The sequence below is a fragment of the Leptodactylus fuscus genome, chromosome 3 (genome assembly GCF_031893055.1).
Source record: "Leptodactylus fuscus isolate aLepFus1 chromosome 3, aLepFus1.hap2, whole genome shotgun sequence".
Taxonomy (NCBI): Eukaryota; Metazoa; Chordata; class Amphibia; order Anura; family Leptodactylidae; genus Leptodactylus; species Leptodactylus fuscus.
In genome coordinates, this window is record NC_134267.1 from 46,277,594 (window position 1) to 46,301,455 (window position 23,862).

The 23,862-nt window shown below is 43.1% G+C and overlaps 2 protein-coding genes across 3 annotated transcripts in view; one reads left to right on the forward strand and one right to left on the reverse strand.

Annotated features, from left to right (window-relative positions):
- The window catches only part of TTC13 (tetratricopeptide repeat domain 13), a 43,119-nt gene extending 34,638 nt beyond the window's left edge, over nucleotides 1-8,481 (reverse strand). For both annotated transcript variants that reach the window (XM_075267474.1, XM_075267473.1), the window contains exon 1: nucleotides 8,248-8,481. In XM_075267474.1, the coding sequence (XP_075123575.1) occupies nucleotides 8,248-8,452 (205 nt within the window). In that variant the 5' untranslated portion in view covers nucleotides 8,453-8,481. The remainder of the gene's footprint in view (nucleotides 1-8,247) is intronic.
- Nucleotides 8,482-8,629: 148 nt separating this feature from the next.
- ARV1 (ARV1 fatty acid homeostasis modulator) lies at nucleotides 8,630-18,162 on the forward strand. Its single transcript, XM_075266561.1, has 6 exons — nucleotides 8,630-8,695; nucleotides 11,158-11,284; nucleotides 13,480-13,599; nucleotides 15,245-15,398; nucleotides 16,861-17,085; nucleotides 17,979-18,162. The coding sequence occupies exons 2-6, from the start codon at nucleotides 11,159-11,161 to the stop codon at nucleotides 18,074-18,076; spliced, it is 723 nt and encodes a 240-aa protein (XP_075122662.1). The 5' UTR covers nucleotides 8,630-8,695; nucleotide 11,158; the 3' UTR covers nucleotides 18,077-18,162.
- The last annotated feature ends 5,700 nt before the right edge of the window (nucleotides 18,163-23,862 follow it).

A 23,862-nucleotide genomic window follows, 5' to 3' on the forward strand; every position in this document is an offset into this window, starting at 1 on the left:
ATACTTTCTGACGCTAGGTTCGGGTCTCCGTTCTCAGCTTTCCCTCTTCTGCCGGCAGAAGATGGAAAGCTGTCAGAGCGGGTCCGGCCGTGAGCGGTGGTGAGCGTTTTATGCTCTCCGCCACGAAACCGTTTTTTAAAAACCGGACACAGAGTACTGCATGTCCGACTGTATCCGATTTAAAAAAAAAAAAAACGGTTTCGTGGCAGAGAGCATAAAACACTCACTGGCGCTCACAGCCGGACAATCTTTCAAACAAGCTCTGAGAATGCGCAGAAAATAAACGGACACAAAATAACGGACTAACTGATGGCTCTCGGTTAGGCTGGGCTCACACTACCGTAGGTGTCCAACAGCTAGTGTCCGTAGCTAAAATCTTGCGCGGACATTAGCTACGGACACTTGCTGTCGGACACCTACGGTAGTGTGAACCCAGCCTTACTGTCCGTTGCCCATAGACCTCAATGTTAAAAAATAAAATAACAGACACTTGCTGTCCGTTTTTTTCAAACAGACAGAAAAGTCCTGAATGTAGGATTTTTTTGTCCACTTGAAAAAACGGACATGGTTGTAAACAGACACAAGATAAAACACCATTGAATTGAATGGAAATTGCAAACAGACCAGTTAGTGTCCATTTCTAAAAAATTTTATGGACGATAGCCACGGACGCTGCTGAGCGGACACCAAAGGTAGTGTGAATGCTCCCTTAGTTGCCAACAAGATGACTGGAGTGACTCAAAACTACACATGGTTGTCTCATTTATCTATTAGCAACACAAGCCTAATGGTTCAGACACACAAGAATGAAGTCTCTGTATGACCTCCCAAAAGCACTTCTGTGGGGTCATAATGTACCTCTTTAGACCTCAGACTATATATGGAGTCGTACAGAGTATATACTGTTGATTCACACAGAATAAAAGTAGCATGAAGGCCCTCGAGAGTCAGAAAGCTGAATAGTCACACATCTTATTCCTGTCTGAAGTCACCGGAGTGACAGCTTACAGGTGCCTATGAAGAGAGCCTTTGTGCCTTTGTATCCCCGAGACAACATTTATAGGTTTACAGTATTCCTCAGAGTTATTTTACCTCACAGCAATCTGAATATAGATTACATTTTTCTTGTAAGGGTATCTGTGTTATACACATGGGTCTAGTTCACAGAAACCAATGACTATCCTATGCAAGTTGAGAGAGAGACATATACATACACATATATATCTTATAGCTATTCCATAACAGGCTGTATTATGGCAACCATAGTACGATATTGTACCGCCATCACTTCTACGGGAAAATACATTGAATGGGGGGACTAGAGCGCCCCAGCTCAATAATACAAACATGCCGGGACTCTATTTGCCACCTGCAATACAGTTGTGTCTGTGCATGGAAGCAAAATGTTATTCAGCTCTACATGATTGTAACCTGGAAGACATAAAGGCAAGACATGCCAAAGAAACGGTTAGTTTGCGGTTTCCCTACAGGTGTAATAAGGGCAGAAAGTCCACAGAGAACCCTGCGGACTTTCTATGAAAAATCCTACAGAAAAAAAATAAACTTTTCTGCAGCTTACTAGGTCGGGCCTTAGGCCCCATGTTGTGGATATGCAACTTTTTTTATTTCACATTTTGCTATATTTCTTAAAGCCAAAGCCAGGAGTGGATTGAGCAGAAGACAACATTAAAAGCACTTCTTACATCGTTCCCATTCCTTTTGAAGCCGCTCCAGTGTTTCCGCAACATGGGACCTTAGCCTTAGGCCCCACGGGCCGGAAAGGCCATGCTAAAGCGCTGCGGGAACAACCGTGGCGTGAACGCATCACGGTTCTTCTCGCAGCGCTTTGAAGAGAAAGTTCACAGAGTTTTCCTCCATGGACTTTCTCTTACCATTATATCTACGAGAATGCTGCCGGCGTTTCCGTAGATATAATTGACATGCTACGATTTTCAAACCGCAACGGTTTTGGAAATCGCAGCGTGTCCGCACTGCAATTTTTTCTGCAAAGTGGGCATGGGATTCACACAAATCCTCTCCACTCTGCAACTACTGTAAAACTGCATGACTCTTGCCGCAGCGTTTCCTCTGTGGCCAAATTGCAGTGTTTCCAGCCATGGAGCTCCGGCCTTAAAGAGGATCTCCGGTCTTAAAGCTCACAGCTTAGCGTCATCGTTGTAAGGAAAGCTCCCTCTGACAGTACAAGGCAATGAACAAGTACTGTCGGGGGTGGGGGTTCCTTACAGCCCAGCTACATTGTCAGGAACGCCCTTCTGATAATGGGCAGCAATCAGTGCCATTATAACAGCACCTATGCCTCCAGTCCCGGGGCACATAACGGGAAAGCCGACAAGTCACTGAATTCAGCGCACTGCGAGCTTTCTAGCGGTATATAAAACCGCATGTGCCTGAGGACATGAAAGGTCCTCTTTAAAGAGTACCTTTCCCTACCTCAGCCATGTCCAGCTCTTTGCATCAATTCACTAGCTGCTGCTCCATTCCAAAGCAACAAGTGCAGTTAGTTTTGGTGCCTGACCTGCTGTTTAGGTTCTGTACTGTCAGGAGGGCAGTATAAGATAAGAGCAGTAGAGGGGATGAGATTCAGAGCTTTAATCAGATGTTGACAGTATCAGGGCTCAAAATCATCCCCTCTTATCTCTTCCTGCGTGACACTGTCCACCTGACAGTAGAGACTCCAAATAACATATCAGGCACGAAAACTAAGGGTCCATTCACACGGAGGAAAATGGTGAGGAATTTGGTGTGGAATTTCAGCGCTGGAAAAAATGACGATCATTACGATGATATATTTATATTTTATTACATTTTACTAATACATCTGTGGGTGGTATAGAAAGTAGAGCAATATTCACGACAAACTCATAGATGCATCTAATGTATGAAACATCATACAACATTTGACAAATTTGGTGCAAATTAAGCCATTGCAGACTCCAGCAAAACTGACTGACAAAAATTCTGCTAATGATAAATTTCCCCCTACATACATACTTCTACATGCGTCCAGCATTTCTGCTTGGGTACCTGGTCTATGTTGCCTGCACGCACGATATGCCTGCAGGCGGCCCCCCATTATAGATTAGGGAGGTCCATGGGTTTCCTATTTTCAAGTAGGTTAGCTTTCCATGCGGACATGAAGAATGGAAAGCCAAACGCCAGTATGAACCCACTTGAGCAGAGCTTCACTCCTCAACCATTGAGTGATTGGCCCACATGTGACTGATACAGCCAAAGGTCAGCAACCCCAAGGACCCGATCAGATGCTCTCTGCCGAACCCCCTGCCGGAGACTCAAGTATACAGCGTGTTATTTTACGAGTATATAGGGTGTTAAATAAGAAAAATAAATAAATAATTAGAAAAAAGGGAAACTCCTTTAAACAGAAACAACTTTACCAGATACAATAGAACAAAAATTCTAATAAATTGTCCAACAGGACACTTTACGCCTCCTTTTGGGAAAGCTAAACCTTAGCATGTAGTAGAGTTCACCTGACATCAAACACGTGAACATCTCCTGATCTTAGACTACATTCAGACAATCGAGCTGCAAAACGGCCATGAAAAACATTTTTCGCTGCCATCTAGTACCTTAGGACCGCTGGTACATTACAGTGTGTGGAGGGACATGCGAATAGCCCCCATTCACTAACATTGAACTTAACCCTGCTGTGTGACAGCTGTTAAAAAAACCAAAGGCCAGAGATCACAACGCCAGTGTGAACCTTGTGTAAGCTGCCTTGCTGACAGTTTCCAATAACAAACAGCAGAAAAGTGAATACAGCTCTGGGCTACAGTCCGGCAAGAACAAATTGTACAGTGCTGCGGAATATGTTGGCGCTATATAAATAAAATGTATTATTATAAGTGTCAGAAATATAAAAAAACACGAAAACTTGGTAATCTTCAGTAGTTGATACCTTTTTAATGGCTAACTCATAATGATGACAAATGGCTAACGTTTCGAAGCGCAAGGCTCCTTTGTCAAAGCAAATTTAAAAACATTTTTTGAAGGATGCATATATATATATATATATATATATATATATATATATATATATATACACAGAGCAGGCACAAAGGGTGTTAGATTTCAGGAGGAGGGGGGGGTTGTTAGTAGTTGGTGAGACAATGTAAGCAATTGGTGGAGACATTTGCTAGAGACAATGTGGTAATTGGTGGAGACAATATAAACACTTACAGGTCCTTGTCAGATCACACACTACTGTAAAAAGACATGAACCCCTGTGATGCATTAATCCCACACTCTAGTGTCCGAAACAATGTCATGAATTTATATTCATGTATGCGTCTTTCTCTCTTAGATCTGAAATTCCCTCTCAAAATCAGAATTTTCATGTCATTGGTAATGTTGTGGTCCCCCCTGCAAAAATGTTTTGACACGGGAAGGTCAGATCTTTGTTCTTTAATAGTATGGCGATGTGAGTTCATGCGCAGTCTAAGTTGCTGTCCGGTCTCTCCAACATACAGATTATCAGTGGAGCATTTGGTACACATAATTAAATACACTACATTGGATGTGCTGCAGGTGAAGGTACCTGGAATGTTATATTCCTTGTTCGAGTTTGGTATCTCTATCCTGTCAGTGGTCAGTATGTGGGGGCAGGTTTTGCACCTCTTATTCCCACATGGAAATGTTCCTGCGTTGGTTGGGGATGTTAGTGAGCTACTGACCATCATATTCCTGAGGTTTGGTGGCTGTCTATAGCACAGGAGAGGGGGGTCCGGAAATATGGATGTTAGACGGTTGTCTTTTTGTAGTAGTGGATGTAGTTTGCGTGTGATTCCTCTCAGCGTCTCCAGGTGGGGGTTATAAGTGACAACCAGGGGCACTCGGTTGTTCTCCTGTTTGGTATTGTATCTTAATAACTCCGATCTTGGTATCCTGGTGGCTCTGGTGATTTGGTTATCAATCGTTCTTGGATGGTAACCCTGCTTCAAGAATGTGTCTCTGAGGACTCCGAGGTGTTCTTCTCTATCTGCAGGGTTAGAGCATATGCGATGGTATCTGATGGCCTGGCTGTACACAATAGAGTTCTTTATGTGTTTCGGATGAAAGCTGTCCCATCCTAGGTAGGTTGGTCGGTCAATCGGCTTCCGATACAGTGATGTCTCAATTTTGTTGTCCTGTATCTTGATGACTGTGTCTAGGAAGTTTATTTCCGAGAAGGAGTGATTGAGCGTCAGGTTGATGGTGGGATGGAATTGGTTGAATAGTTCATGGAAGGTTTTCAGCTGTTGTTCAGACCCAGTCCAAATGATTAGGATATCGTCAATGAATCGGTAGTAGGCCAGGGGCCTAATGGTGCAGGTGGAGAGGAAGTCACTCTCAAGCTTGGCCATGAAGAGATTAGCGTACTGTGGCGCCATTTTGCTCCCCATTGCGGTGCCAGTCTGCTGTAGATAGATACAGTCACCAAAAGAAAAGTAATTGTGGGTGAGGATGAATTTCGTGAGTTTCACCACTGATTCAGCGCTCATACCTCGCTTTTCCATGAAAAACTGGCAGGCGTTTACACCATCCTGGTGTGGGATGTTGGAGTACAGGGATTCTACATCCATGGTGGCCAGGATGGTTCCATCTGGAAGGGGACCTATAGTGGATAGCTTATTTAATAGGTCTGTGGTGTCCTGAAGGTAGCTGGCTGTATCCTTCACTAGGGGTTTCAGAGTGCTCTCCACCCATCCAGAGATCTGTTCAGTGAGTGTCCCCACACATGAGATGATCGGTCTCCCTGGGTTCCCAGGTTTGTGTAGTTTAGGGAGCATATAAAAAGTTCCCATTCTTGGGCCTGTTGGGATTCAGACCCCACAGTGGAGTACTCTAAAAAACTGAAAAAAGTTATCTCGGGCCTAACTGATGGAGCCAAAGGCCTAAGCAGCCTCATACCAACAAGCCCAAGAATGGGAACTTTTTATATGCTCCCTAAACTACACAAACCTGGGAACCCAGGGAGACCGATCATCTCATGTGTGGGGACACTCACTGAACAGATCTCTGGATGGGTGGAGAGCACTCTGAAACCCCTAGTGAAGGATACAGCCAGCTACCTTCAGGACACCACAGACCTATTAAATAAGCTATCCACTATAGGTCCCCTTCCAGATGGAACCATCCTGGCCACCATGGATGTAGAATCCCTGTACTCCAACATCCCACACCAGGATGGTGTAAACGCCTGCCAGTTTTTCATGGAAAAGCGAGGTATGAGCGCTGAATCAGTGGTGAAACTCACGAAATTCATCCTCACCCACAATTACTTTTCTTTTGGTGACTGTATCTATCTACAGCAGACTGGCACCGCAATGGGGAGCAAAATGGCGCCACAGTACGCTAATCTCTTCATGGCCAAGCTTGAGAGTGACTTCCTCTCCACCTGCACCATTAGGCCCCTGGCCTACTACCGATTCATTGACGATATCCTAATCATTTGGACTGGGTCTGAACAACAGCTGAAAACCTTCCATGAACTATTCAACCAATTCCATCCCACCATCAACCTGACGCTCAATCACTCCTTCTCGGAAATAAACTTCCTAGACACAGTCATCAAGATACAGGACAACAAAATTGAGACATCACTGTATCGGAAACCGATTGACCGACCAACCTACCTAGGATGGGACAGCTTTCATCCGAAACACATAAAGAACTCTATTGTGTACAGCCAGGCCATCAGATACCATCGCATATGCTCTAACCCTGCAGATAGAGAAGAACACCTCGGAGTCCTCAGAGACACATTCTTGAAGCAGGGTTACCATCCAAGAACGATTGATAACCAAATCACCAGAGCCACCAGGATACCAAGATCGGAGTTATTAAGATACAATACCAAACAGGAGAACAACCGAGTGCCCCTGGTTGTCACTTATAACCCCCACCTGGAGACGCTGAGAGGAATCACACGCAAACTACATCCACTACTACAAAAAGACAACCGTCTAACATCCATATTTCCGGACCCCCCTCTCCTGTGCTATAGACAGCCACCAAACCTCAGGAATATGATGGTCAGTAGCTCACTAACATCCCCAACCAACGCAGGAACATTTCCATGTGGGAATAAGAGGTGCAAAACCTGCCCCCACATACTGACCACTGACAGGATAGAGATACCAAACTCGAACAAGGAATATAACATTCCAGGTACCTTCACCTGCAGCACATCCAATGTAGTGTATTTAATTATGTGTACCAAATGCTCCACTGATAATCTGTATGTTGGAGAGACCGGACAGCAACTTAGACTGCGCATGAACTCACATCGCCATACTATTAAAGAACAAAGATCTGACCTTCCCGTGTCAAAACATTTTTGCAGGGGGGACCACAACATTACCAATGACATGAAAATTCTGATTTTGAGAGGGAATTTCAGATCTAAGAGAGAAAGACGCATACATGAATATAAATTCATGACATTGTTTCGGACACTAGAGTGTGGGATTAATGCATCACAGGGGTTCATGTCTTTTTACAGTAGTGTGTGATCTGACAAGGACCTGTAAGTGTTTATATTGTCTCCACCAATTACCACATTGTCTCTAGCAAATGTCTCCACCAATTGCTTACATTGTCTCACCAACTACTAACAACCCCCCCCCTCCTCCTGAAATCTAACACCCTTTGTGCCTGCTCTGTGTATATATATATATATATATATATATATATATATATATATATATATATATATGCATCCTTCAAAAAATGTTTTTAAATTTGCTTTGACAAAGGAGCCTTGCGCTTCGAAACGTTAGCCATTTGTCATCATTATGAGTTAGCCATTAAAAAGGTATCAACTACTGAAGATTACCAAGTTTTCGTGTTTTTTTATATTTCCAACCCACTGGCTAACACGGTACAACAACGAACATTTCCCTTTATAAGTGTCAGGACAAGGTTACTGAACCTTAATATGAAGATAAATAAATTCTGTATATAAAGCGAATACAAGTTACAGCTATCAGTGAGATTCTTAGCTCATCCATATCTATAGTATACAGTAAACTATGATAAGATTCATTGACAGAACGTAACACCCCCTCCCCCATAAGACACAGGTGCAACTATGGCATTTAGGGAGGGTGACACGTGTACCTGTCCTCAGTCATAGTATGTATACCATCTATATACCGTGTATACATGCAGGCTCGGTGAAGGGCGGCAGCACGGTCACCCAGGTCACAAGGTCCCGCCACTCACCGCACTCCTCCAGGTCCCAGGCGGAGTCAGACTCCGGGTCCCGGTGACTGCAGCCCCCAGCTCCGCCATGCCTGCCAATATCTGGGCTGAGCAGTGACCGGTGCAGGGTGCTCTCCCCGCCTCCCCCGCTGGCGGTCACCCCTCTCCCCGGTACTTCGGCCAGTAGTAGCAGCAGAGCCCACAGTGCACCCAGGCCAGGTGCCATCCTCGTCCCTATAACTGTGCCTGTGTGTTGTGTACACACACCGCCCGCAGGCCACACCCACTGCCCGCTCGGTGCCTGGGACTTGTAGTCAGGCAGGGCCTGTGTGAGAGCGGCAGGGGCCGCCCGCAGGACTACATGTCCCGGCAGCCTCTGCGCTTCATTCACTGAGCAGGAAGTAGTGGACGAAGTGTTTGCTGTCAGTGCAGGACAGGCTGAGGCTCCTGGGGCAGGTTGTCAGCAGAGGTGGGTGTGTCGTGGCCCCGATATCGCTGCTTCATGAGATCGGGCTCTCGTCTACAGACGTGTACGGGGGTCAGTCCGCCCGACCCGACCACTATTCCGGATTCTGGCCGGGCACGTACTTACCATAATGATTGTAGCAGACGTCACGCATATCCATTACTAGGCACCGGGGTGAGAACATTATTGCAACTTCTTAAAGGGATCGCAGCAGGAATGACAGATCTAGCTTATATACAGGGCCGGGAATACGTGCCTGACGGCCCATCTGTCACTAGAGTGGCCTCCATGTCCCTTCTTGTCACTTCAGTCATCTCTATGGGACTGTCAGCTTGAAGGAAAGATCTCAGCTGTCTGTCAGAGTTAAATGGACATCAGTGCACGTGCTTGACCCCCCCCCCCCTCCAAACACAGGGACTTGAGACCCCCTCAGGGTTCCAGCGATCAAATACACTTTCCCTGTCTCACCCTATAACTGTGACTGTAGAGGATCTATCATAGACTTGCTAAGGGTCTATTAGGATGGTCAGATTGGTCACACTTAAAACTGCAGTGGAAAAATAAAACCATGTAGTTATGTCATTTTACAGATGAAACACCTAGTTAAAGATCTTTATGATAGATTATAGATTTTATGGGCCTTTGATATCGTTGACCTACCTTTAAGATAAGTCATCAATATTAGATCCTTGGGGGTACAATATCCAGCACCTCCGCTGCTCAGCCATAGATCAGTGGTTCGCACTGTTGCTTTGCAGTGCTGGGGTCCTGGATTTGAATCCGACCTACTTCTGCATGGAGTTTGTATGGCCTGGTTCACATCTACGTGCGGACCATTCCGTTCCCCTATTCACATGAACTTTGTAGAGAGAAATGTCCTGCAAGCAGCACCTTTCTCTTTGCATTTTTTGTGCGGAAACCACACAGACCCTATTATAGTCTATGGGGTCCGTGGGTTTTTTTAGGTAACCATTTTTGTTATGTGGATAGGTTTCCATTCAGGGCATTCCCAAGAGCACTGAGAACGGAGATGTAAATCGGGCCTATGTTCTGTACAAAAAAACTTACTGTTGGGGAGGGGGGGCAATATGGTGGCTCAGTGGTTAGCACTGCAGCCCTGCAGCACTGGAGTCCTGAGTTCGAATCTCACCAGGAACAACATCTGCAAGGAGTTTGTATGTTCTCCCCGTGTTTGCGTGAATTTACTCCCATTCTACAAAGACATACTGATAGGAAAAAAATGTACATTGAGATCCTTATATGTGGCTCACAATCTACATTAAAAAAAAACCAAAACAAACCAAAACCCTGACAATTGGGGGTGAGCGTCTATATGGCAGCCACTACTTCCATTACTCCACAATGCTCCCTGTGCTTTCAGTTTCTGTGATAAAAGCACATTGCAGGGGGCCACACGGTGGCTCAGTGGTTAGCACTGCAGCCTTGCAGCGCTGGAGTCCTGGTGTTCAAATCCCAACAAGGGCAAAAAACCATCTGCAAGGAGCTTGTATGTTCTCCCCGTGTTTGCGTGGATTTCCATCCCATATTCCAAAAAAAAAAGACATACTGATAGGGAAAAAATGTACATTGTGAGCTTTGTGTGGGGCTCCCAATCTACATTAAAAATAAAATAAAAGCACATTGCAAATGTTTCTCATTATCACTTGCAAATCTGCAAAACACAGGTGTGAACATGTATCCGAACTTGCACAGCATATATTTTTCCACTTGTTTTTTTTTACAATGACAATAAATGGAAATAAACTGATGTGGTAGACATTCACTATGTATGTATCACATCTGTAGGATATACAGTAGTCCTCATCTCATACTGGTCATATGTAAGACAAACCTTACTAACATCACAGATATGTAATATATAAGTATCACAGAGATGCTATAGCATTGCTATAAGTAAGAATTTGTGGTCCTCACAGTATAAAGGAGGCCATACATGTTATATGAACATTACCCAAGCCTGCCAATTTGGACAGGACTGACTAATGCATAGGACCTTCAGGCTTTTATTGTGAACTACATTCAATTTAGTCATATGGTAACCAGTGCTTATCGCCTTAACTGAGGGCTTCTATGGAGAGCCAAACAGATGGGGGTCAAGATCCGCATGTGGCTCCCAATCTATTAGTTTGGGACCACTGGTCTAATGTGTATGAGGATATCTAGACACCTCTCCAACATGCCGTTTTGTAGTCATGGCCTTTAAAGTATATACCATCATAGGGCCTATAAAAGGGGTGTGTTATGAGACAACCTCTTAAAAGGAGTCTTTCACCAGAACCCAGTCCTACATATAGTTATGTGACTCTAACCTATCTATCTGTGGAGCTGGGTTCTGGTGACAGACTCCCTTTAATGGTCTCATTCACAAACTGCATCAATATTACAAAATGTGTCATATAGAGGAACTTTCGGAGGTCTAATGTTGGTTATTTATTTCATTATAGAATGAAAGCCCATGAGGATGACATGCAAGGAGATATGAAGCCGCTGTACCGGTGCATTGAATGCAATGAAAAATCTACTGAACTTTATAGAGATTACAAGCACGGGGTGTTAAAGATCACCATTTGTGTAAGTACAGAATGAGGGGCATAGAATAGAATTCTAGGTCCTCATTCTAGGTCCGCACAAGGCAACTTGTCAAAAATTCCTCTTCATGGTGAGAAGAGGAGGCTTTGTAAGCAACCTGAGGAACCAAGATGAAGTTCATGATCTACCTGCCAGTCTTATTGTAATGCATAGTGAAGGAAAGTTTTACAGTAGTTATACAGTGTTTGGGTGAACCATGCCGCCAACTTGTAAGTTCAATGTGCTAAGATCTTAATAGGAACTCGTGATTGACATCTCCTTTGTGATGTCAAGGAGTGATGGGACTGTGAGGGAGATATCAGTCATGTCCAAGAGGTGACATCCGCAAAGGGATAGTGTGCCTAGACTGAAGCCTCTCCCCACACCATGACTTAGAGTAATTTACTTAGGACTTTTTATGCTTTCAGACATTCACTTTGTTGGACCAGAAATATTACACCAATAGAGAGGATATTACTTCATCCTGCACATGAGGGGGTTAATTTATGCAGGAAAACACAGCTGACTTAGACATCAACTCCTTTTCATGTGGAAAGAGAAGCCGCAAAGGTGTAAAGATTTAGGGTTACCATTATTTATGCCCATTGATCTCATCCATCATATGATACATGCAATGGACATTAAATGTAGAATGGTAGAAAACCAAGGTAAACAGTGCCGAAAATCTACACCAGCTATGAGTTTTCCTTATCGTAAATGAGTTGCACACTCTGCTGGCGCAGGGGCTTATGAAAAGGGCTTTTCATATATCTATGTTAACAGATCATCAAAAAATAGGATATGTCTTATTTTGTCCATTTTCACAGACCCTTCAATAGAGTCAAGTCCATGAAAATGGTTGCCCTATGGATGCAAAACTGCTGATGTTGCATCTATTTTTAACCTCAGGTTTTTTTTGGGGGGGGGGTTCAAAATTTGTGTACCTCACACGGAGTATACTAGGAGTGTGTTAGCTACAGTGGGTAAGGTGGTGATGTACAGTAGCAGCCTAGTGGATTAGATGTCACCAAATCTCAACCAAATTTTGTGAAAAACAACCTCGTAGGTTGAAGGTAACCAGCACTGCGGCTTTCAGACTAATGGCCGGGTTCACACGATGTATTTTGGCACGTAATTTGCCACATAGACGCCGCAGGATCTTTTGTGGGCCGCTATTTTGCGGCCGTGATTTTGCGGCGGCCGCAAAATAGCGCCGCGTATACGGTACCAGCTCCCATTGAAAACAATGGGAGTGTATGCGGCCCGCAAAAGCTCCTGCGGCATCTACGTGGCACATTACGTACCAAAAGACATCGTGTGAACCCGGCCTAAGGCTGAGGCCCCATGTTGCGGAATCACAGCTTTGTTGTTGCAGATTTTGCTGCTTTTTTTTTAAAGCCACAGTCAACAATGGCTGTAAAAGCAATGGGAAATATATAGGTTATAAAAAGCAGAGAAAAAAACTGCATTTCCTCAATGTGGGGCCTCAGCCGAAAGGTGGAAAGCAGCGGGAGAGATGATTTCAGGTGGTTGCACATGTGTAAACACCTCATTTTGGGTGTTTTTTTGCACTGGAACCTGTCAGAAAACCACGCTACTGAGTTTCCACCCAGTCATTCCTCCAAGTTTCCTATTACGTATGCATTTATTGGACAAGAACTGGCTTATTTTCCATCAGCACCCTTGCTAGAAACCTGGCCATGCAAGTGCTAGCAAGTTGTATTGCAGTTTTTAAAGTGGTTGTCCAAGATATTAGATTTTGAAATTTGATTAGTGGGGGCCAATAGCGAGCCCCCACCCCAATCCACTGTACTGGGCCATTTCCGACTCCCATACTATAGACAACATGGGGCTGGGAGCAGATAGATCTCTGCCCTGTGTGGTGGTGGAAGTCAATGCAGTCAACATGCTGGAAGCCATTGCCCCTACCCCCATCGATCAGATATTTATGGCTTATACCTAAAGCTGCGTACTTTTTATCTAATAAAAACCATCCCTTGCTTTTATCAAACAGTTAGTTTCTTCTCCCTGTGAGTCTGTTCATTGCCGCATTCAGACTGTCCAAGATGAGGCATCATAGTCTATTACTCTGAAAGCCGGGGGAGCCATTGGCTGTGAGACATTACTCTTTCTAATGACATTTGACTTTTAATATAATATAACTTGACCATAATATTAATATTTTATTCTATACATAGAAATCCTGCCAGAAACCTGTGGATAAGTACATTGAATATGATCCAGTCATCATTCTCATCAATGCCATGCTATGCAAAGTCCAAGCGTACAGACATATCCTGTTCAATACAGCACTCAATGTAAGTCACATACCAACGTGATATATATTTGATTTCTTTTTAGATAATATACATTGGTTTCCAGCAATACAGCAAAAAATCATTTTTATTTTTTTATTTTTTTTTTGGAGTGGGGGAGGCAGAGGGTGATTTTGCCTATTTTTAATTATAACATGTCATCTTTTCTTGTAACGCAACATTAGGCCATTCCTCTGTAGTTCCTGTTATACATTTAGGAATAAAGGGGCGTGTCACTACATAGCTATAAAGTGTTAACACCCAGTTGTCAATTTATTAAGACATAATAACAGAGGAACAAGAGAACGCAGAGTTGTAAGAGAAGATGCTCCAGAATTATTATATTGAGAGAAATACGGTTATTTACTATAATAGCTCTCCTTGTATCATGAGGACCAATCCACATGATCAGTATGACATCGGTGGGGCCGGACATCCAGACCCTGCACTGGTAAGCTATGCAGAGGCTGCCATGGTCAGCTGATTGGAGCAGGGTCTGGGTGTTGGACCCCCCACCAATCTGATACTGATGACCTATCCTGAGGGTTTAATAAGCTGTCAGTGTGAAACTGAATGTATAATGCATTCCAATAGAAGAAAAAAACAGCATACAAAAATATATAATATGTATGTATTGCCAAATCTGCAACAACCTAAGCAAAAACAATTATCACATGATGTCACCTGTAAGGTTAATACCATAAAAAACAATGCCAAACTGAATAAAAAGTGTGCAGAAAGTTGTATTTACCAGTGAAATCTTTAAACTTCACAATCACCATTACGTAGCTGTGCACCCATTGACATCAGTGGGAACAAAGCTGCAACACCACTATACAGGGCATGAAGCTATCTGCTTCTGGCTTTAAGCATTGCCATACAGCTGATCTGTGCAGGAGCCTACTGTTAGCTCCCGCCAATAAGATTCTATGCCGTGCTAAGGTTTTAAGCTGGTGTGGAAAAAATGCTGTTAAAGGGATCCTATCATTCACACACTAATTTTTCTAGGTACCATGTCAGAATAGTTTTAAGAATTGCTATTCGTCTCCTACCTTTCGTTGTCTTCTCCGTGCCGCCGTTCACCTACAATCCCAGTTCTTGTCGGTATGCAAATTAGCTCTCTTGCAGCACTGGGGGTGGTCCCCAGCACTCAAACAGCACTGGGGGCATCCCCAATGCTGCGAGAGAACTCTCCAGCGCCACCTCCATGTTCGTCAGGAGCGTCCTCTTCAGCCTCTTCTTCTGGCGGTGGCTTGTAACTTCTAGGCCTCGGGCCTTGGGCAGAGCAGACTGCGCATGCCCACAGGCCATGAGAAAATAGCCGCTTGCACAGTATTGTGTACAGATGATCAGACTGGGGGCCAGGTGTTGGCCCCCTATTGATCATATATTTATGGCCTGTAACACCTCACATTCTCCACAAATATTCAAGTGTGTATTTGTCTAAACTTACCGTAGTTCAGAATTTCTGACCATTTATCAGCTGTGTAAGTATGTCTATACATGCACAAGACAATGGACATACAAAGTAGATTTTCTGCTGGCAGTTTCTTTGTTCTGTATTTGTTGTTACAGCTGTGGGAGAAAATTCTCCCTCATGGTATCCGAGATCCAACGAGTTACCTAATATCCCTGCTGTATTTACTAGATCCATGGCAAGCTCCTCATATTTTGTCTACTCTGTGAAGCCTACACCAGGTGGCGACAGCTGCCAGGATCCAGCAACCATACAGACCCTGAAGACATTATCAGATATGCAAAGGAATGGGATTTCTACAAGCAGTTTGGGATAGCTGCTCTGGGTATGGTAAATCCTACTAATATTATAAATACGAAAGCTTACATGTTTGTATGTTTGTTACTCAATCACGCAAAAATGGCTGAATGGATTTGGATGAAATTTGGCGCATAGTTTGTAACTTGGATTAACACATTGACTACTTTTTATCCCGGTAAATGACATGGCTTCACGACTGTTATGAATTTATGTTCACATACTATATTACACTGCAGGAGATTTCAGCTATTTGCAGTTTTGCTGATAAAGCTGCTCTGTTATCTCTCTATGTAAACACACAGATAACACTCAGTGGCTTCAGGACAAGCATCTGCATATTATTTGATCTGCAGAAGCTGTAGAGATGTAGCAGAGCTTGGTATGCAGAGATGTAGCAGAGCTGGGTATGCTGTGCCTATTCAGAGATATAGTACAGCTGGGTATGGTATGCCTATGCAAAGAAGTACAAGAGCTGGGTATGCTGTGCCTATGCAGAGATGCAGCAGAGCTGGGTATGCTGTGCCTATATAGAGATGTAGCAGGCTGGGTATGCAGAGATGTAGTAGAGCTGGGTATGCAAAAATGTAGCAGAGTTGGGTATGTAGAGATGCAGCAGAGCTGTATATGTAGAGATGTAGCAGAGCCTTACTCCAGGTAACAATGGCAGGTTTTCAATTATATCCATACTGAGATACACATGATCATATGATGCTTATGGACCAATGGAAACTCGCAGGTTCTTCAATCTTCACATACACACAGCTTTACACCAGCTTTCCATAGCAACTAACCTATTCATATGGGGCTACTACACAAATAAAAAATTAAATATAATCGTGCAAAGCCAGGTCCTCCGGCTAGTCTATACTATATGGCATTTATACTATCACAAGTCTTATTTATATATAACTATATATTATACTATAATAGTATAACTGCTCTCAGACCATCCTTTGTTAATATAGATAGACAATGGCTAGACTCTGACTTCAGAATAAAATGATTAATTATATTATAGAATTCTTGATACAATATAATTAGTAATATAGGTTGCTACATATTTATTTTTACAAGAAGTCAATCGCTGTCTTTTTTCATGAAACCATTTACGATGGAATTGGGCTGTCGCAAAATAGAGCAGTCAGCGACAGACGTGGTGCTTCGGCCCACTGACTCCACAGCCTTGATATCACCAGTATCCTATAGCCCCCACCCCTTAAGCGTATTTAATAACAGAGACTTATGAGACTGTTTTAAACATGGTTCCTTGAACTTAGTGGTAGGTTCATCCTGTATTTCTCATCACTTGCCTATTCGTGGGATTCAGCAGTCCATAGGGGTACTAGTAGTTGGACCCCAACAATTAGCAGGTGTCAGTAAAGTCTCGGGACATGATTTCACTTTAGAGGAATATCCCGTAAAGTTCAATGGGATGTAGGATTAAATGTAAAATGATTTACATATGTAAATATATATTTCCCCTATAGAACAAGCAGCATTCCTGACAGGAATCTTCATTGTTTTGTTCCTGGTGAGACCGAACACTTTGAAGTCGCGCTCCGAGCTTGCTTTCCTTCTGAAGGCCCTGTTGCTGTCCAGTTACGGGAAGCTCCTGCTGATTCCTGCCGTGATTTGGGAACACGATTACACCCCCTTGTGTCTCAGGCTCATCACACTTTTCGTTCTTACATCAAACACTCAAGCAATCCGAGGTAATGAATATTTGCTTCCGCCGCAAAAAAACCTACATGTCCAGAAATTGTTGGACATGGTGAATAACAACAATGATTGTGGGAAAAAGCAGACTCTTTGTTTAATCTTAAATATGATAGCTCCCTCTTCCTGTAACACTGGCGGCTTGTGGTTGGTGTCCTGGACTGTCCAGTGTTCTCTGCCGCCAGGTCGTGCCATGCTGTGCCTCCTTCCTGCTGCCACTCATGTCTTCTAACTGAACGTGTATAGTCACATTAAAGGGGTTATATCCTATAATTTATAATTTATTAGTCAAAAGATAGGTGCTAAAGGCCTGGCAGCTGAGGATTTGACTTCTAGAACCCCGAGAGCAGGCACAAGAACAGGGGCCTGTAAGTATGCCTAGGGACTAGAGATGAGCGAATAGTATTCCAAAGTCTAGTTTCGAATACCTCACTCCCATAGGAATGAATGGAAGCGGCCGAACACCAAGGGGTTAAGCGCCGGCCGCCTCCATTCATTCCTATGGAGCAAGGTATTCGAAACTAGCGTTTCGAATACTATTCGCTCATCTCTAATAGGGACCACCACTCCATTTTTATGAGACTGATTTAGATAGCACTTGTTTAGTAGAAGAACTAGTAAAGCCAACTAAATGACCTCTAAACTCCCGCTAAGATGTTTGGCATTCGACATTGTCAAGTTCATAGGCAGGGGGTTGTCCAGTGTTTGTATATGACACAGTCACGTTAAACTGTTGCTTCACTGGGATGTGTTATAAAAGCTTGGAGATCTATTAGCTGGATGTTATGTGCAGCCATTATGTGTGTATGGCTGCCTTCAATGTAATGTATATTGCATTACCAGATACAATGATAATCATGATATAACATCTATTTTTTCTTTCTTTTAGTATCCTTGAATATGAGTCGAGCCCTGTCACTGATCGCTATTGCCTGTGGACTGCTTTTGGAAAATGCCCTTTCTTCTGTTCAATGGACTGTATGGTGAATGTGCATGTAGCGCACAAGAACAAACTGGAATTCTTAGGCCCTTCTGGAGTGACTTGGAATAACCTTCTGGATAGGTTTTGTTTAGGGCAAAAAAACTCCTAAAATGATCACATATAAAATATCTATTTTGTTACAGTGTAAACTGTCACAAAGTGACAGAAATGTTTGTGTTTTTAATGTTATTAAATCTTGATACATGTTTGCTACTTGGTGTTCCTCTTTTCTTTTAGAGCAGCAGTTTGCATCTTAGAGATGTACCCTATATACTCGAGTATATACGGTTAATTCTACTCAGAGTTAGCAATTTTAAAGGCTGTGGAGTAATATCTGTCTGGTCCCCAAAAATGCACATTCATCTTTGACCCCTTCTGCCTTCCCAACGCTATTCTTTTTGTATATATGTTAGATTCACCTTTATACAAAGAGACAATAGCACTCACATGACGATTACATGCAGCCTAAGAGCGACACTTAGGGGGTTCAGTACATCTTAAACACTAAATATAGAAAAATCCCAAAACAATAAAATTAAAAATAATCCCCACAATGCCACCATTCTCCTTGTTTTATTCCTCATATTCTCTTCATTGTCCTGTGTTTGTTGCTAACACAAGCGGCTGCAGCAGGAGCCTCCCCTCTCTCCCCGGCTTGCAATTTTAGAAGCCGCATGCTACTGCGCATGCGCCCAGGCCATTTTTTTTTTAGCAATGTCAGTTCGCGAGTGTCGGAGGAAGACGGGACCCGAGGACATCGCAGGAACAGGAGGCGTGGATGGAGAAGACGGCGCACCCTGAATGCCCGCCCACCGTGCACGATGGGTAAGTAGATCACATTCTGTTTTAGGGTTTTATTTTAAAACGGGGGGGTTGTTTAATATAACTTTAGCGGTGCCTGAATAGCCTTTTTTAAAGGCTATTCACGCATATGTGGGGCTCTATCAGCATGATTTTGCTGATAGAGCCCCTTTAAAAAATCCTGAATTACAGTGTGTTTTTACACACCACCGGATTTCACCCATTTACCCTTAGCCATCTCTATTGCTATCACCTTGTATAAAACTTCAGAGGAATTTGGCAAGGAAAATTGCCTATTCTTGGTCCTTGACACAGTGCAGATTGAAACTAGTGATGATGAAAGGCTGTAAGGCCCTCACTTCTAACAGTGGGGAGATATCAGTGCTGAAATTAATGGCACCGATATCTCTATCACCAGGGCACATACCGGGAAAGCAGTATATACTGTAAAACTGCACATTGATGAGGACATGAAAGGTCCACTTCAAGTCAAAGTCTTCTTCCCCGGTCCTAACATTACACTGCTGTTATGAAATTACCTGTTAAGCAATTCCCAAAATGTAGAAAATGGCAGATAAAAGGGAACAGTAGAATATCCAAATCAGAAACGCAGTGAAGTCAAGAGTTCAGAGTCAAAGTCTGTAAGCAAGCGGCTATCCATCAATATAGGCCAAAGTTAGTTACCAAGAATATAGCAAACAAATATATAGAGAGCAGGAAGCTAACCACGATAAATAGCAGCAGGCACATGGGAAGGGCAGAACAGACTTGAAATCTCCCTCCTCAGCTGATTGGTTGTCTCAGAGCTCCGATTAGCTACAGTGTCAGTATAAGCTTCACATGTTGGCATGGCATCCTTAAAGCAACAGTAGCGTGAAGCGCTTCAGTGAGGAGAATGCGTACTAAGAATCCTAACCACTTCCTCAGAATCCTCACACTTTATTATTATATTCTACCTCTGCAATTCCTCCCCTTTTTGTCTGGGCTTTTCACACTGACTATGAGACATCAGTGACCTCTGACCTATAGTCCCTTATTATTGGCAGTTCCCTATCATGAGACTGCTTGCAAAGAATTATAGGAAGATCTGCCCGATATCTGAGTTCATGTGATTTTTGTATTCAGCTTTCTCGAAGCTTTCACATGGCAGCTGTAATTTCAGTCAGTTCATGCTAATCCTTAACCCCAAATTTTTAGAAATATCTCACCAAATCCAAATGCTACGAATCAGTTTTTCAATTACTTGAAATGTGGATTGTATCCAAGCAATTAGTAGGTTACGTGCTCACTCGGGATTATGGTTGAGCGATCGGGATCAGATAAGATCGGATTCCGATCGGTGATCCCGATCTTTTCGGGCGGGATCGAGATCGGGGCATATTTCCCACAATGCTTGGCTGCTGGCCAATCATTGTGGGAAAAGCTTAGCACCCATAGGAATGAATGGAAGCGGCCGGACGCTTAACCCCCTGCGTGTCGGCTGCGTCCATTCATTCCTATGGATTTACCACAGCCTGCCACTCTTCTGCTTCGTCCCTGTTTTACCGTATACTCAGCTGAATATACGGTAAAACAGGGATGAAGCAGAAGAGTGGCAGGCTGCGGTAAATCACTGTGTGCTGCGCTGCTGTGAGGACAACGATAAATACAACAAGTTCACAAGTAGATAAATACTACTGTACATTGACTTGTCTATCTACTAGACAAGTCAATGTACAGTAATATCTATCTACTCGTAAACTTCGCTCAATATCGCTTTACCTGCTCAGAAGTGCTGCGGATGCCCTCTGCTGGTCCGGTCCTCTGTCCTTCACATGTCTTCAGGGCGCCCTGTACCCCGCCCCCACCTCCCTAGATTAGTATTATAGAGAAGGCGGGTCTTAGGAGAGTGTGGGTGGGAACTGATAGGGGAGACATGAGTGATGCGGGGGGAGGGGGACTACATGCTGTGTAGTAAATAGGATCGGTTTTAAAATCCGATCTCCGATTATTTAAAAAATCCATTTGATTTGCATTGGGATCGGGTTCGAATGGAAAATGAAATTTAAGATCAGCTCAACCCTACTCGGGATAAATTTGTAGAATGAATATGTTGGCAATAAACACTTTATTCTGAATATGATAACGCATTTCGGGGTGTTGAAGTCATACAAGTGGCTTCACCCCTTCATCAGATCCTTTCCTCGCGAGCTGAGTAGCATGCAGTGTCTATTCAGCTCGCGAGGAAAGGATCTGATGTTGGGGTGAAGCCACTTGTATGACTTTAACACCCCGAAACGCGTTATCGTATTCCGAATAACGTGTTTATTGCCAACATATTCATTCTACTAATTTATCCCGAGTGAGCGCGTAACCTAGTAATTGCTTGCATACAATCCACATTTCAGCTTAATTGACCCTGAGTCGCATACTAGGTACACTGCCGCCCACAACTCGGTCATCTAAAAGCACAATTTGCATACGTGCCGTAAACCTGTTAGTTACCCACATCTATATCCATATCCCATTTACCCCTGAACTTGTTCCATTTTTCAGTATTTTTCGATTTCTTGTTACGAATTTAAAGGGGTTTTCCCACTAATGATATTTATCTCCTATTCTGGGGCAATATAGTGCCATCATCACACTACCAGACATCATCTGTGGGATTTCAGTCTGCATTATTTACTTAATGTCTGTTCCTCTCATCCTGTGATAGATGAGGTTGAGAACATTAGTAATGATAGTGTGAACATACCCTAAGGCTACAGCACAAAATAACGTAATAAAGACCAGTCATGGCTGCAGGTCTAATATCCCGCACTAGCAGCATCATTCGTATTAGGCTTAGGTCATTAGACCAGCACTATGTAATATGGTCCATATGATACAGACGTATTATGGCCACGTCAAGCCAGCCTAAGATGTAATGGAAATCCCAAATACATTTTTTTAGAATGAACCCTTAGGCTAGGGCTAGACAGCATTTTTGGCAATACAACTGCAAATGTCATGCTGCCATTCATAGCTCATTGAAGTGAATGTAGCTGGGCATAAATCCAGTAGGGTTGGATCTCTGCCAACTGTTGGGTCACACGTAGGACCTTGTGAGTCACAACACGACCCCATGTAGTATCATTAGGTGAAGTATAATAGCACGACTTTGGATTGTTATCTCATATAACTACCTATAACCAAAGGGTATATTCACACGCAGCACATGTGGTAGAAGGTGCTGCATCTACACTATTCATCTAAAAGGGGTTTGTTAAAAATCCATGTTCTTGCTGTCAAAACTACTACATTCGGGGGCAACACGGTGGCTCAGTGGTTAGCACTACAGCCTTGCAGCGCTGGAGTCCTGAATCTTGCCTGGAACAACATCTGCAAGGAGTTTGTATGTTCTCCCCGTGTTTGCGTGGATTTCCTCCCTTTCTACAAAGACATACTGATAGGAAAAAAAAAAGTACATTGCGATCCCTATATGGGGCTCACAATCTACATGAAAAAAAAAAACAACTACTGCATTCAGATGAATGGAGCATATCTTCATTCCAAAACATGTCAGCAAGAAATCTACCACCAATAGTGAAACAGCTGCTGAATGCCCCATGAAATGAAACCCCTTCACCTATTAAATATATAGGGAAGACTCTAATTCTGCTGCAAAAATTCTCAGGGAGGCCTCAAACAGAGTTTACGCTCGCTCATTCTGTACGTAAAACTCGTTCAGAGTGAGCGGCGTAAAAAACAGATCCCATTGACTTGAATGGGTGCCGGCATATGCTCGCTACCCATTGAAATCAATGGGAGGCTATTTTACCTATTGCTTTCAATGTGATTGTTGTTACTGTAAAACACAGAAATTCACAGATTGCAATATGTACTAAATTCCTACAAATTATGGTTCACTGAAGGAGGATAGACAGTCCCCCATAGGAATAAACTATGTATATGACCACCTTTGAATTTTTTTAGGGAGGTAGCCATAGGTGATATATAGAGCAATTTCTTGTCAGGGCTCCTCCCTACTTATATATTTCTCTCACTATAAGGTATATGGTGTTTATGGTGGGCAACGTTTTTAACTTTTTTGGCGTCTTTTTTAGAAGAAAGTAATAAAAGTGAAGTTTTGTTTAATAGTTTATTCCTACAGGGGACTGTCTATCCTCCTTCAGTGAACCATACTGTAAAACACAGCCCTTTTTTCGGCTGCGTTTCTGCACCAGCCAAAAACACTGCATTTCTGTTACATGCGGCTTCAGCTGTAGGCCAGGGCCCCACATGACATAAACATCCTTGCAAAGTGGATGGGATTAGCAAATCCCATCCACACTTTTGCAGAAAGATACACACAGCGGAAATGCTGCGATTTCCAAAACCGTTGCGTTTTTGTAAATCACATCATGTCAACTATACTTACGGAAACGCCCTATAGGTATAATCGATGCAGAAAGTCCACAGAGGAAAACAGCAGACTTTTTGTGAAAAACGCGGTGATGCTTTTCTGCCATGGTTTCTCCCGCAGTGTGGCCCACTACTTTGGACCTTAGTCTTAGTCAGTTTCCTAAATCTGCCCCTGTGTGTGATTCCAGCCTATACAGTCCTATGAAAAAGTTTGGGCACCCCTATTAATCTTAATCATTTTTAGTTCTAAATATTTTGGTATTTGCAACAGCCATTTCAGTTTGATATATCTAATAACTGATGGACACAGTAATATTTCAGGATTGAAATGAGGTTTATTGTACTAACAGAAAATGTGCAATATGCATTAAACCAAAATTTGACAGGTGCAAAAGTATGGGCACCTCAACAGAAAAGTGACATTAATATTTAGTAGATCCTCCTTTTGCAAAGATAACAGCCTCTAGTCGCTTCCTGTAGCTTTTAATCAGTTCCTGGATCCTGGATAAAGGTTATTTTGGACAAACAATTCAAGTTCAGTTAAGTTAGATGGTCGCCGAGCATGGACAGCCCGCTTCAAATCATCCCACAGATGTTCAATGAT

What these genes read in the sequence shown, in the direction of transcription:
- ARV1 (XM_075266561.1), top strand. Translation starts at nt 11,159, where the DNA reads ATGAAAGCCCATGAGGATGACATGCAAGGAGATATGAAGCCGCTGTAC. An exon ending in TGTTCAATACAGCACTCAAT is followed by an intron (nt 13,600 to 15,244) that starts GTAAGTCACATA and finishes TGTATTTACTAG; the next exon opens with ATCCATGGCAAGCTCCTCAT. An exon ending in GTTTGGGATAGCTGCTCTGG is followed by an intron (nt 15,399 to 16,860) that starts GTATGGTAAATC and finishes TTTCCCCTATAG; the next exon opens with AACAAGCAGCATTCCTGACA.